We start from the raw sequence: 16,126 nt of genomic DNA, 5'->3' as shown, positions 1-16,126 counted from the left end.
AAACAATTAACTGAATAAAAATAATGGTGAAAGTCATTTTGATACAAATTTAAAAATAAAAAAATGTAATGTACCTGATGGGATTTGTACCCATGACCTTCAGCATGTAGAGGACTTACCCTACCCATCACACCAATTCAGCCTACAAAATAATGCTTTTTTAATGCTACTGAACGTCATGTAAAATTCTGAATTTTTTTTTTCATCTATTACTCGCAAACGAGGGCCCACCAGGATAATGGCTTCAAGACACGATACCTGGGATCTTAAACTATGTCACTGTATAGGTGTTTTGAAAAATTCGGTCCCACAGCTTGAGGCCTCTCCTCGTTAGTTGCAACGCAATGTATTCGTAACTACACAGAACACTGTTTAGACCACAACTGACACTTGAGACGCATTGAGGACTTGCATAGATGCTCTTCATGGTCAAGTGTGGCAGTGAAACCTGCAGGCTCGGTTAGCATCTGCAAGTGTTTAAGAATGTCTTTACCATGGGTGTTTCCATATTTTTGTCCAGTCCATATGTGTATGTACGAGGTTTGTCCGGAAAATACATATAAAAGTTGAATAATGTCTTTATGTTACAAGCTGCAGTCACCGCCGGGTGGGACTACGGCTGTAATCAATCCCATCAACGCTCAGTGCGAGTCAGAGCACTCTGCGTGAAGGTGGGAGTGTGCGGCAGCTTGTTGACAGTTACCCTTTTCACTTCTTAAATAAGGAGATAATTCAGAGGCTTCCTTTACCAGGATACAGGTTGGCTGGCATCTTTTTGAGGAGCTCTTTGCGGTGTGGGGGAGTAGCCATGTATGTGAAAAACAGCATCCCATTTGAGTCAATTGACGTTTCAAAGTATTGCACTGAAAAGGTGTTTGAATGTTGTGCAGGTGTGGTTAAATTTAAAGGAGCTAAACTTCTAACTGTTGTTATTTATAGATCCCCAGACTCCGATTTCACAACATTTTTGCTAAAGCTAGAGGAGGTTCTTGGTTCACTTTATAGGAAATACAAAAAGTTAGTTATATGTGGTGACTTCAATATTAATTGTATAAGTGATTGTCCAAGGAAGAGGATGCTGGTAGACCTCTTTAATTCATATAATCTTATGCAAACCGTATTCTTTCCAATGAGAGTGCAAGGGAACAGTAGAACAACCATAGACAACATTTTTGTTCATTCTTCGTTACTAGAAGGGCATTCTGTTAGCAAAAAGGTGAATGGCCTTTCAGATCATGATGCACAAATTTTAACTTTAAAAGATTTTTGTGCTGCAACACGTGTTAAATATAGTTATCAGCTGTTCAGGAAAGCTGATCCAGTTGCTGTAGAGACCTTTGTAAACCTTATCAAGGAACAAGAGTGGCAAGATGTTTATAGCGCTGATACAGTAGACGATAAATATAATGCTTTTCTCAAGACTTTTCTCATGCTCTTTGAAAGTTGATTTCCATTAGAACGTTTAAAACAGGGTACTGGCACAAACAGACAGCCTGGGTGGCTGACTAGAGGGATAAGAATATCTTGTAGAACAAAGTGGCAATTATATCAAAACGTTAGAAACAGTCAAAATCTAAATGCAGCAGCCCATTACAAACAGTATTGTAAGGCGCTTAAAAATGTTATTAGGAAGGCAAAAAGTATGTGGTATGCAGATAGAATAGCTAAGTCTCAGGATAAAATTAAAACCATATGGTCAGTTGTAAAGGAAGTTGCTGGTCTGCAGAGACAGGTCGAGGATATAGAATCAGTGCGTAGTGGGAATGTCCGCGTTACTGATAAGTCACATATGTGTACAGTACTTAATAATCACTTTCTGAATATAGCAGGTGAACTAAATAGAAACCTAGTCCCAACAGGGAATCACATAGCGCTCGTAGAAAAAAGTGTTCCGAGACTGTTACCTGAAATGCTCCTCCATGATACTGACAAGAGGGAGATTGAGTTAATAATTAAATCACTAAAGACCAAGAACTCTCATGGATATGACGGGGTATCTAGCAGAATACTGAAGTATTGTTCTATGTATGTTAGCTCAGTACTTAGCCATATCTGTAACTTTTCCTTTAGGAGTGGTCGGTTTCCTGACCGATTAAAGTACTCTGTAGTGAAGCCACTTTATAAAAAGGGAGACATTGATAATGTTGACAATTTTAGACCTATTTCTACGCCATCGGTGTTTGCTAAAGTTATCGAGAAGGTTGTATATACAAGGTTACTGGAGCATTTAAATTCACATAATTTGCTGTCACATGTTCAGTTTGGTTTTAGAAATGGCTTAACAACTGAAAATGCTATATTCTCTTTTCTCTGTGAGGTTTTGGACGGATTAAATAAAAGGTTGCGAACGCTAGGTGTTTTCTTTGATTTAATGAAGGCTTTTGACTGTGTTGACCACAAAATATTACTGCAGAAGTTGGACCATTATGGAGTAAGGGGAGTAGCTTACAATTGGTTCGCCCCTTACTTTAAGAACAGAAAGCAGAGGGTAATTCTCTGCAATATTGAGAGTGGTAGTGGTGTTCAGTCCCAATGGGGCACTGTTAAGTGGGGCGTTCCCCAAGGGTCGGTGCTGGGGCCACTGCTGTTTCTTATTTATATAAATGATATGCCTTCTAGTATTACAGGTGATTCAAAAATATTTCTGTTTGCTGATGACACCAGCTTGATAGTGAAGGATCTTGTGTGTAATATTGAAACAGTAACGAACAATGTAGTTCATGAAGTAAGTTCGTGGCTTGTGGAAAATAATTTGATGCTAAATCACAGTAAGACTCAGTTTTTACAGTTTCTAACTCACAATTCAACAAGAACCGATATTTTGATCAGACAGAATAGGCATATTATAAGCAAGACGGAACAGTTCAAATTCCTAGGCGTTCGGATAGATAGTAAGCTGTTGTGGAAAGCCCAGGTCCAGGATCTTGTTCAGAAGCTAAATGCTGCTTTATTTACCATTAGAACAGTATCTGAAATAAGTGACACTTCAACACAAAAAGTAGTCGACTTCGCATATTTTCATACCCTTATGTCGTATGGTATTTTTTGGGGTAAGTCTTCTGATTCAAAAAGGGTATTTTTGGCTCAAAAACGGGCTGTTCGAGCTATATGTGGTGTAAGTTCAAGAACATCTTGTCGACCCCTATTCAAAAATCTGGGAATTCTGACACTGCCCTCACAGTATATATTTTCATTAACGTCATTTGTTGTTAGCAATATTAGCCTATTCCAAGAGTTAGCAGCTTTCACTCAGTTAATACTAGGCAGAAATCAAATCTGCATGTAGAATGCATTTCCTTGACTCTTGTGCAGAAAGGAGTGCAGTATTCTGCTGCATCCATTTTCAATAAGCTACCACAAGAACTCAAAAATCTTAGCAGTAGCCCAAACTCTTTTAAGTCTAAACTGAAGAGTTTCCTCATGGCTCACTCCTTCTATTCTGTCGAGGAGCTCCTGGAAGAGCTAAAAAATTAAGCAAATTCCAGTGTTACATTGTTGATTTTCTTCATTTAAACTTACGACTTGTCACCTGAATATGTTTTTTTATATTTCATTTTATCTGTTTCTAATATCGTGTTATAATTTCATATATTGACTCGTTCCATGACCATGGAGACTTCTCCTTAATTTGGTCCCACGGAACAATAAATAAATAAATAAATGCCATCGGCATGGAGCTCTCTCTGATTGAGGAACAGCGCATCAACATCCAAGTTTCTTGCAAAGCTAGGCAAGAATGACCGTGAGATTTTTGAGTGTTTGAAACAGGTTTACGGAGACAATTCTCTGAAGGCACCAACCGTGAACAAGTGGTTAAACAGGTTCCGGGATGGACGAGAAGAAGTGAACGATGATCCTCGCCCAGGACACCCGTCTACATCGAGTTCCGGTGCAAATGTTGAACAAATTCGGGCTTGTGTTCTTAAAGACCATAGATTGACAGTCGGAATGATTGCTGACGAGCTGTCAATCCCCAAAACAATCATTCACAAAATCCTGACACAAAAACTTGAAGAAATTGTGTGCAAAAATCGTACCGAAGCTCTTGACGCCAGAACAGAAAGCAAAGAGGGTCGAGTGCTGTGAGGATTGGTCGGAAGCAGAGGAACCAGGGGACTTTCTCAACCGAGTCATCACTGGAGACAAGTCCTGGTTTTACGAATTCGATGTGGGGCTCAAATCTCAAAGCAAGGAATCGAAACTAGCTGGAGAACCGAGAACAAAAAAGTCGCGAAAATCAAGGTCCAATGTGAAAACAATGTTGATTGTTTTCTTGGATTCTAGGGGCACTGTTCACAAGGAATTTGTCCCTCCCGGCCAGAGAGTGAACGGAAATTTTTACGTTGAAGTTCTGACACGTCTCAGAGCTCGTGTGGCCCGAGTTCGACCGGAGTTGGCAAAAGGGGGCAGGTGGATCCTTCATCACGACAATGCGCCCGCTCACACATCGCTCGTTGTGCACGAGTTTTTGGCCCGAAGCTCAATCACCGTGACAGACCACCCGCCTTATTCACCCGATTTAGCCCCGTGTGACTTCTTCATGTTCCCAAAATGCAAAATGGTGCTTCGGGGACGGCACTTGGGAGATGTGGAAGCCATCAAGGCGGAAACGACACGGCAACTGAAAAACATCAGAATTGTATTGCATCCCAGGGCGAGTACTTTGAAGGAGACCATATTGTAATACCTGAATAATTGTAAAATAAAGTTATTATTCAACTTTTATACGTATTTTTCGGACAAACCTCGTGTGTGTGTGTGTGTGTGTGTGTGTGTGTGTGTGTGTGTGTGTGTGTGTTCCAGAGAGAGAGAGAGAGAGAGAGAGAGAGAGAGAGAGAGAGAAACGTAGACCACACTACACAATATTTAATGAACTACGTGGACCCTGCCACATGCAGCAGGGCTTGCTGAGCACTTTTATTTAGAATACGCACCGAGGCGGGACTCGACGTAGCGGGCGGCGACACCTGTGGCACCCTTGGCGGAGTAGACGCCGAGCGCGAGCAGTGACAGCCCGCCGGCAGCAGCCAGCACCTTGTCCCAGTCCTCCAGCAGCGCGTGCACGCCACTCCCGATCACAGCTCCGGCCGTCCTGGAAACCGACATCACCCCTTACACCACCTCCATCTCATCCGACCACGTCGCTAAAACTGCAGCTGAAGCAATATTACTCAACGACAAATACATCTACATCTACATCTACATCTACATCTACATCCAATCTCCGCAAGCCACCTGACGGTGTGTGGCGGAGGGTGCCCTGAGTACCTCTATCGGTTCCCCCTTCTATTCCAGCCTCGTATTGTTCGTGGAAAGAAGGATTGTCAGTATGCCTCTGTGTGGGCTCTAATCTCTCTGATCTTATCCTCATGGTCTCTTCGCGAGATATATGAAGGAGGGAGCAATATACTGCTTGACTCCTCGGTAAAGGTATGTTCTCGAAACTTCAACAAAAGCCCGTACCGAGCTACTGAGCGTCTCTCCTGCAGATTCTTCCACTGGAGTTTATCTGTCATCTCCGTAACGCTTTCGCGATTATTAAATGATCCTGTAACGAAGCGCGCTGCTCTCCGTTGGATCTTCTCTCTCTCTTCTATCAACCCTATCTGGTACGGATCCCACACTGCTGAGCAGTATTCAAGCAGTGGGCAAACAAGCGTACTATAAACTACTTCCTTTGTTTTCGGATTGCATTTCCTTAGGATTCTTTCAATGAATCTCAGTCTGGCATCTGCTTTACCGACGATCAACTTTACATGATCATTCGATTTTAAATCACTCCTAATGCCTACTCCCAGATAATTTATGGAATTAACTGCTTCCAGATGCTGATCTGCCATATTGTAGCTAAATGATAAAGGATCTTTCTTTCTATGTATTCGCAGCACATTACACTTGTCTACATTGAGATTCAATTGCCATTCCCTGCACCATGTGTCAATTCGCTGCAGATCCTCGTGCATTTCTGTACAATTTTCCATTGTTACAACCTCTCGATATACCAAAGCATCATCCGCAAAAAGCCTCAGTGAACATCCGATGTCATCCACAAGGTCATTTATGTATATTGTGAATAGCAACGGTCCTACGACACTCCCCTGCGGCACACCTGAAATCACTCTTACTTCGGAAGACTTCTACCCATTGAGAATAACATGCTGCGTTCTGTTATCTAGGAACTCTTCAATCCAATCACACAATTGGTCTGATAGTCCATATGCTCTTACTTTGTTCATTAAATGACTGTGGGGAACTGTATCAAACGCCTTGTGGAAGACAAGAAACACGGCATCTACCTGGGAACCCGTGTCTATGGCCCTCTGAGTGTCGTGGACGAATAGCGCGAGCTGGGTTTCACACAACTGTCTTTTTCAAAACCCATGCTGATTCCTACAGAGTAGATTTCTAGTCTCCAGAAAAGTCATCACACTCGAACATAATTTGTGTTCCAAAATTCTACAACTGATTGACATTAGAGATATAGGTGTATAGTTTTGCACATCTGTTCGACGTCCCTTCTTGAAAACGGGGATGACCTGTGCCCTTTTCCAATCCTTTGGAACGCTACGCTCTTCTAGAGACCTACGGTACACCGCTGCAAGGAGGGGGGCAAGTTCCTTCGCGTACTCTGTGTAAAATCGAACTGGTAACCCATCAGGTCCAGCGGCCTTTCCTCTTTTGAGCGATTTTCATTGTTTCTCTATCCCTCTGTTTATTTCGGTATCTACCATTTTGTCATCTGTGCAACAATCTAGAGAAGGAACTACAGTGCAGACTTCCTCTGTGAAAAAGCTTTGGAAAAAGACATTTTGTATTTCGGCCTTTAGTCTGTCATCCTCTGTTTCAGTATCATTTTGGTCACAGAGTGTCTGGACATTTTGTTTTGATCCACCTACCACTTTGACATAAGACCAAAATATCGTATAAGAGGTCACTCAGCAAAGTATCCAACCTCATTTCTTTTTTTTGCTAACACCTCACGGATTCAAATCTAGTGTGCTCGCACGAGCCGGCCTTCAACCTTCGTGCGTGTGCACTAATTTTCTCCTGCCTGTTCGTAGCCTCAGTTGCCAGTGAGCAGCAGTCGAATGAGGTAGTGTGTAGTGTTCGCGTCAATTTTTCGCTGCGAGGGAAATGACAGAATGACTGAAGCAGCACTACTGCATCAAATTTTGCCACCGGGTAACAGCCAGGTGGAAACCAATCAGGAGATTTTGACGGCTTCTGGTGACGGTGCTATGGGCATCACACACATTAAGGAGTGGTACAATCAGTTTAAAGATGGCCACTCGTCAATGGAGAGCGAGCCACGCTCTGGTCGACTTTCGACATGCCGAAATGACCACCTCGTTCCCGAGGTAAAGACCTTGACGATGTGGGACCGTCATGTGACTGTCAGAGAAATTTCACAAGAGGTGGGCATCAGCACATTTTTGTCAGATTCTACTGTGATCTAAGATTTGGCTCCAAAGAGAGTGTCAGCGAAGTTTGTGACAAAGCTGCTGACAGCAGAGAAAAAGCGACTTTGAGCTGAAGTCTCACAGGACATGCTGGACTCCACAAACAGTTACCACGACTTCGTGAACACTGTAATCACTGGTGACAAGTCCTGGGTGTACGGGTAGGACCAGGAAACCTGGCCCCAGTCGTCACATTCCTCATCACTGAGACCAAAGAACATCCACCAAGTGTGCAGCAAAGTCAAAGTGATTCCAACTGCTTTCTTTGACTCCCACAGTGAGGTGCACCACAAGTATGTACAACAGGGTCAAACTGTCACCAAAGAGTACTACTGGGATATCCATCATTGCCTATATGATGCTGTGTGGCATAAGAGACTGGACTTGAGGGCAAGGTGAAATTGGCACCTCAATTGCGACAGTGTTACAACACATTCCTCCCCCTTCATTATTCAGTTATTTTCACGAAAAAAAACAATGATTCTGTGCTTCAAAAGACTCCTTTCTCTCCTGGTATGGCCTCTGTGACTTCTGGCTGTTCCCAAAACTCAAGAAGTCATTGAACAGAACAAGATTTCAGAGAAGAGAGGACATTATGGCAGTAACGACAGCTGATTTAAACTCTATTCAGAATGAAGCTTTTTCGGCATGCTTCCAACAGTGGCAGCACAATTGGGATAAGTGTGTAGAGTCCCGAGGGAAATACCTCGAGCACGATTAGTGTCCAATGCTTCACGTAACCCAGTTTTTATTTCCCGGAAAAGAAAATTCTTTTCTAATAGACCTCATACCCGGCTGTACCAGGAACTCTGTCAGTTGCATGACTAGATACGGCCACCTCCCATATTAGAGTAGAGCACACAGTGTAGCGTGACAGAATTTTGAATCCCACTGCAATCCTCACAGCCTCAGCAAAGTAAGGTAAATATTACTTCACAAAGCACATTTAAGGAATATTTACCGAGCATACTTTTGGAAATATGGTAAACTTCTGACAATCTGGGTCTGGATTATTGTCGGTCAACATTCTTCAAAAAAGAAATACAAGTAAAATAAAAACAAAACAACCTGGGAGTATTTTTTTGTAATTAAATGAGTATTTTTGTATAGAATATAAATTTTTGGTTGTGAAGACATACATAGGGAAAACATTTGAGAGCATTTAAATAGTGATGGCCACAAATCAGGAACTAAACTTGTAAGTGATGCACGTATAGTAAACAAAGTGTATTGGGTAAAGAAAGAGAGTGAAGACAAGGTGACCCAGGAAACCTTTATCGTGCACATTAAGACACTGAAGTGCATCCATCTGCTGTTACAGTGAACAGGACAAAATTTGCTCGACTATGCCTATGTTTTGCCTCTCGCGAAAATGAACTGTCACCAGGGAAAAATCTCAATGAAAAGCAGAATCAGAAGCAGAAGAATCTGGAAGATTATTTCCCACAAACAAACTGAAAGCAATTCATACAAATTCCAGTGTGATTTTTTAAATGAGTTGTCAGATTCCAGCGAGTAACACAGTGGGATTTCAAATGCTGTTTGAAGCATTTTTTGTAAATACAGTAAATAGCAGATTCCGGAAAAAAGTTTGTTTCAAATTACCTGTGGTTTTTTCAGTCATTCGTGCAGCTTCACGCCGCTGTTGGGCTAGAGTATTGCATGCTTGCTGTAATTTCGGAATTGTTTTGAGTAACCCCAAATGATAAGCCTCCACCCAAAGCACTGAGGATGCAGAGCAACTATTCCTGCATCTATCGGCGACACTGCTCCGATCAGTGCGTACACCTCACTGGGTCGATCAGTCTCACCTCAGAAGCTGCCGGGAGCTCCTGTCAGACGCCACCAGGATGTGCATGACACTATTTGGTTTTTGTATGCAAAAGCTGTTGAACTAATTGAAATTCATCACCAATTGATGGAAGTGTATGCACTGACATCAAAAGCATTCATAAATGGCTTAGAGATTTCCAACCTGTGATAGTGAAACTCACCGCAAATAAGGTACCGAGGGACCAATAATTTACAACAAGACAGTCACAAATGTTGCACGAACCGTGCTTGGAGGTTGGTGGATTACTCTGCTTGATCTCTCCACTTTGGTTTACCGAACACCAAAGTTGCAAAATTTGAAAGTGTGCACGAGGTGGGCACTGCAAATGCTGGCTGGGGACCACAAAGAGCAATGAGAAAGTTTCTTCCCACAGGTTTCTTCACCACTAAGCAGATGAACAGGAGAACACTTGGACTCTAATGTCACAGGTGACAAAACCTGGTCAATCTACAAGGGCTGTTCAATAAAGAATTACAATAATTTTTTTTTATTTTTTATTTTTATTTTTATTTTTTTTTTTTTTTTTTACAACATACCTTTATTCATCCTCATAATCTTGATGGTCCTTCTCAAAGTAGTCTCCCATGAATGTGACGCACTTGTCCCAGCGTTTCTGCCAGTCTTCAAATACATGCGGGAAAGCATTTTTTGAGAGGTCCTTCAAAATCGCCTCCGCAGCCTTCGCCACTGCTTCTGATGATTGATAATGCCTCACATGTGTTTCTTCGTGTTAGAGAATAGAAAAAAGCCACACAGGGCTACATCCAGACTATAGGGAGGGTGAGGGATGCACTTCACATTGATTTTTGCAAGATATTCAGCAACAACATTGGTAATATGCGATCGCCCATTATCGTGGTGCAGCATCCAGCCCGCTTCACGGGAATGTGGTCTTTTGTGCCCGACATGGACTTGCAATGTTTTCAGGACATCCCTGTAGTACTGTCCAATTGCTGATGTATGTGGAGGTACAACATGCTGATAAACCATTCGATGAATATCAAATAATGTGATGACCATAAATTTCCCAGCAGAAGCAACCATTTTTGCTTTTTGGGGGGTTGGTGATGGAGATTTCCACACTGAGCTTTGCTGTTTGCTCTCAGGTTCAAAATGATGTAGCCAAGTTTCATCAGCAGTGATTACATTTGAAAGAAACTTCGGATCTTCCCCTAACACCAACTTTAACCTCATGCAGACCTGCACACGAAGGACCTTTTGTTCAGGAATTGACTGTTTTGGGACCCATTGCACACAAATACATGTCATGTATAATTTTTCTGTCACCGAATGTGGGTGGCACCCAATGAAATGTCCAGTATTTCAGAAAGTGATCTTAAGGTAATTCGTCGATCCTCTCTCACAATGACAGCAGCAGTGTTTATGTTTACTTCCGTAAGAGCAGTTACTGGAGCACCGGGTCCACCTTCCTTTGAAATTTATTGTCTCCCCTCTTTAAACACTTTAAACCACCTTCGAGCTGTACTGTAGGGAAGAACAGACTCTCCATAGTCCTGAAACATTGTATAGGCCTCAGCTGAAGATATGTTGAGACAAAAGCAGAATTTCAAAGCCGCATATTGTTCCTCGCATGTTACCTCCATTGCAGCAGTAGGTGATACTGGACATTTCTGACCTTGCCTGCCTCTCATAGGCGGGAACCAGGAGTCCCAACAATGAACCTACTACGGCGTGCTTGTTGCACATTAAGCTAACAAAATATCATAAGATTAAATTTTAGCACGAGAAATTATGAACGTAAAAGAATTATGATCATTCATTATTGAACAGCCCTCATACTTTACAAACCTGTAACCAAACGACAATCACGCAAGTGGCAATGTTACTCTTTGTCCGAGCCACTAAAATCGAGACACACACTGCCAGTACAGTTATGACAACTGTGTTTTGGGAATGAAGTGGGGTCTGGTCAGTCAACTCGATGATCGCAATAAATGCTGTAAAACACTGAAAAATCTGACAATTGGCAATTAGGAGCTGGTGAAAAGGAAAATCTTGCAAAGGCGTAAGCATTCTCCATGACAGCGCTTGTCCACAAACCACCACTCTCCTGCAAAAGTCTGAATTGAACATCATTACCCACCCACCCCATAGTCCACACGTGGCACTAAGTGAACCACCTGTTCCCTAAGTTCAAAGAACAGCAACCTGTCACCTTATATTAAATATGCATCTAGTAACACTGTGCACTTGGATATTTGATGACGGAAACAAGTCCAAACCGTGTCAAGTGAGCAATTTGAGTAGTAAAGTCATTTTTCACCACCTGTATGACTATCTTTGAAGCAACCTATTCAGCGCCAATACAATACTACATTTTAATTTTGGAAAATGTCTGTAACACTAATTTAGAGACAAGTTTATTGCCACAATGCAATTTGTAACATTGGCACATTATGGCTGCACATCAACTACTACTGAACTGTCTGTTCAGATCTGACTGCTCAAATGCACATCTGTTGTTTGCAGTTGTTAATTGAAGCTACAATAATTACTGCATTGAGTTGCTTACGCACCAGAAATAAAAGCAGCCTTGAAACTTTTTGAACTGACGATGTACGTAAAGTATAAGACGCGTTCAAAAAGAAACGAGCCGGAATCTGGAATGCAAAAACCGGTGACAAGAGGATAATATCGTGGCGTGTGTAACGAGGTGTGTTCCGATCAGAGTGTGGAAGTCCACAGCCCGTCGCTAGAGGGCACGTGTGCACGTCACGTGACTATACAGAGCTAGCAGCAGCACGCACCAATCGTCCGACACTGTCAATCGCATTGCAAACAGTGACACGGAAGGCGTCAACAGGAAAGCAAAGAGGTGGTGTTCATTTTCTGACAGCAGAACGAGTAGGAAGAACGGACATTCATCGACGAATGTCACAAGTGTGAAAACTGCATGTCTCTTGCAAGAGTCAAGGCGTGGCACAAGCGCTTCAGGGCAGAACAGGTGTCGTTAGCCGATGATTCATTGTTTGGAGCACCACACTGCATTGCAGATGACATCGTCCAACTGGTGGATGCACTCATTACCCAGGACCGCCGAGTGACCGTGAAAGCCACAGCCGCCGTGGTCGGATTGAGCGTCAGAAGTGTTCACACCATCGTGAAGGAACGACTGCACATGTGCACAGTGTGTGACCAATGGGTGCCCCACAGTCTTCAACCACACCAGGAAGCATGTCGAATGGCCCACTGTCTTGTTTATCTGCAGTGCCATGTTCAGGAAGGGAATGTGTTCCTGGCACGAGTGGTGGTGGAGATGAGTCACGGTGTAATCACTTCGAACCAGAATCAAAACGACAAAGTCTCCAGTGGAAGCATCCAGAGTCGCCACCACCAAAAAAAGCCAAGGCCATCCACACGAGTGAAGGAAAGGTTACACTGATGTTTTTCTTTGACCGAGATGGCCCCCTTCTGATTCACTTCCTGCAGCATGCAACAACGGTGTATGCTGAGTGTTACTCGCAAACCTTGACCACCCTTCGCCAAGCGATCAAATCAAAACGACCAGCCAATCTCACTAGTCGTGCCATTCTGCTCCACGTTACCGCAAAGCCTCGTATGGCCAACACAGTCATGGCACTACTGCAGAAATTCAAATGGGAGGTTCTCGGCCACCCTCTATACAGTCCGGAACTCTCTCCCTGTGATTACACCATTTTTGGTCCCTTTAAAAAGTCTCTGAGGGGCAATCGATTCACTTCGGGCGACAACGTCCAGCTGTACATGTGGAACTGGTTAACAACGCAGCCCCAAGAACAGCCAGGGTCAATACTTCTAACATACAGGTACTGGTTTCTGTAATTATGCCTCTGGCTCGTTTCTTTTTGAATGCCCCTTATATTTAACTGTGATTAACTTTACACAATTACAAAGTTACAATCGAATTGTTATGAAAAAAATAAATTTGTATGTGGCTGGCGCCATGAAGGACTTGTCTCAAGGAAACTCATTTGACAGACAGAATGTGCACTTTCAATGTCTTCATCATTGTTTGCAATGGTATCAAGAAGACACAAAGGTTCCTCTATGTTTGTATTGACTGTTTATGCAATATACATGACTGATTTCAGAAAACACCATCCATTATCAGGTGTACGTGGGAAACCAAATTCATCTATTTCAGTTCAATAAGATAAGAACACATAGAGGAAACCGATAGCCATCGCCATTCTGCCACACCATTTTATTACCAGCTAGATGGAACCATAAAGTTATGTGACTTTATATTATATATTTGTTTATATGTCTGCTTGTGTCTGTATGTGTGGATGGATATGTGTGTGTGTGCGAGTGTAACCTGTCCTTTTTTCCCCCTAAGGTAAGTCTTTCCACTCCCGGGATTGGAATGACTCCTTACCCTCTCCCTTAAAACCCACATCCTTTCGTCTTTCCCTCTCCTTCCCTCTTTCCTGATGAGGCAACCGTTGGTTGCGAAAGCTAGAATTTTGTGTGTATGTTTGTGTTTGTTTGTGTGTCTATCGACGTGCCAGCGCTTTCGTTCGGTAAGTCACCTCATCTTTGTTTTTATATATATATTTTCCCACGTGGAATGTTTCCCTCTATTATACTGTTTATTTATTAGCACGCTTACAAAATTAAAACTGACTGTGGAGTGTAATAATCAAAAGTCTGTGGTACGGCCAGTGTAGTTATCTGATATTCATCCACAACCATATAGAATCGAAATATGATGTGACTGATTTCCCAGACACCTCTAATGATGCAATGTGTGTTCTGAAGTGAATCATGTATTCAGGATATATTAGACAATGATAAATTTGCCTTTTGGAAATGTAAGGAGAGCAGGGAGGCAGTTCTGATGGGATTGATAATGAAAGCAAAATTGAAGAAAAATCCAAGATACATTCATAGAATTTAACAACCTTGAAAAAGCATTCAACAATGCAAAATGGTGCGAAAAGTTCAAAATTATGAGAAAAATAGGAATAAGCTACAGGGAAAGATCTATGGTATAAAATATGTACAAAAACCAAGAAAGAGTATTAAGAATGGACGACCATGAATGACGTGCTCATATTAAATAAGTTGTAAGGCAGGGGCGTCGTCTAGTGGGATTACAATACAGGGTGAAAGAATCAAAAATAAGATTCACAGATGACATTGCTGTCCTCAATGAAAGTGAAGATGACTTACAGGAAGTGTTGAATGGAATAAACAATCTGAGTACAGAATTTGAACTGAGGGTAAACCAAAGGGAGACTAAAGTGATGAGAAGGAGCAGGAATGAGATTAACAATAAGCTTAACATCAAAACCAGAGGACCACAAAATAGACAAAGTGAAGGAAGAAATGTAATCCATAAAGCGTAAACTGTGGAAAAATTATACATGTGTTGATGCAAAACTGGGTGTGAATTAACATTGTGGGCATAGGAATTTTAATGGGAGTGATAAAAAATGTCATAAATAGCAGGAAAATGTAAATCCGGGGTTGTAAAATAGGGGTTATACCGTAGGATGCTACATCTCGCTTAAGGGGTTAAACCTTTCTCTCTATTAATAATTTCATTGGATAACCTTATTTTGATGGTTTTCTTAAGTACACAACCCCAATAACGGAAAGTCAGAGTAATAGATTGTGTCTCTTTAAATGACATATTATGCCCTTCACTGAGACAATGTTCAGTGATGGTAGATTTTTCACACTGGAGCAAAGGTGTGGCATTGATGTTTCACATCATGAACTGTGGAAATAAACTGTCCAAAATAAGCCTTTCTGCAATGACAGGGAATTTTATATACCTATTGCTTCCATAGTTCCAAATCATCTGTAACAGATCCAAGAAGGGCTCTAGTCTCGGCCAAAGGCCAAAGGACACTTTTTTTTTTTTAATTATTATTTGAGGATTCTTGAAATCCCTGCAATGGGTAAAAAACAACTGATTCACTGATTTCAAGGGCCTGTTGTTGGTCCCCATGGTGATCCAAAGTAAATAGCACGAACAATTTGATGATCAGTCTATCCATTTTGCCTGAAAACAACCTCAAGGTAATCCATTCCATGTGTCAAATTATCAAAATCCAAACTAGCATAAGCTCTCTTGACCAGTGCAAGCAAAACTCCCATGCTTCAATGTAGTGGATGAGAACTAGTACCATGGAGATAGTGGTCCGTATGTGTAGGTTTACACTATGTGCTATGTCCCAATGTCCTATTTTCTGTTTTATGTACTAAAAGCACCAAAAAAGGTAATTTGCCATATTTTTCCATTCCCATCCCAAGTTTGATGCATGAAAAGCTTCCATTCCATGAGGCCAAATGATAAAAATATCATCCATGTATTTCAAAAATATATGTGGGTTTAAGAGCTGTTCTGAGTGCAGCATCATCAAAATCTTCCTTGAAAGGATTGGCAACAATAGGAAAAAGAGGACTTCCCATTGCCATATGGTCAGTTTGTTCAAAAAATGGATCATTAAATAAAAAATATGTTTATGTCAATACATTGTGACACAGCTGAGCCGTTTTATCATCCAAAAGCCGACCAATTAGCAACAAGAACTACTCCAAAGGTACCAGAGCAAAAACTGAAACAACATCAAAGCTAACTAAAAGGTCAGATGTTCCGAGGCACAGTGGCTTCAAGTGTTGAATAAAATTGATCGAGTCGGATATATTATCACATTTCACATTTCCCCACATGAGAGCTAAGGACCGAAGCAAGATATGTGGCTGAATTATAAGTAGGACCACCGAAACATTGTGATGTCAGCATGATGAAATCCAGCCGCATACCCGTGAACAGCATCAAGTCTAAAAGGGTTATTTGAAACAAAAAATTATAATAAAA

General features: G+C 41.8%; 1 protein-coding gene across 1 annotated transcript in view; it reads right to left on the bottom strand.

Annotated features, from left to right (window-relative positions):
* The window catches only part of LOC124553661 (ATPase family AAA domain-containing protein 3), a 110,387-nt gene that overhangs the window by 60,462 nt on the left and 33,799 nt on the right, over nucleotides 1-16,126 (bottom strand). Inside the window, exon 4 of the mRNA XM_047127541.1 lies at nucleotides 4,935-5,092. Within this exon, the coding sequence (XP_046983497.1) occupies nucleotides 4,935-5,092 (158 nt within the window). The remainder of the gene's footprint in view (nucleotides 1-4,934; nucleotides 5,093-16,126) is intronic.

The sequence above is a fragment of the Schistocerca americana genome, chromosome 11 (assembly GCF_021461395.2).
Source record: "Schistocerca americana isolate TAMUIC-IGC-003095 chromosome 11, iqSchAmer2.1, whole genome shotgun sequence".
NCBI lineage: Eukaryota > Metazoa > Arthropoda > Insecta > Orthoptera > Acrididae > Schistocerca > Schistocerca americana.
This window is presented reverse-complemented; position numbering and strand designations above follow the sequence as displayed.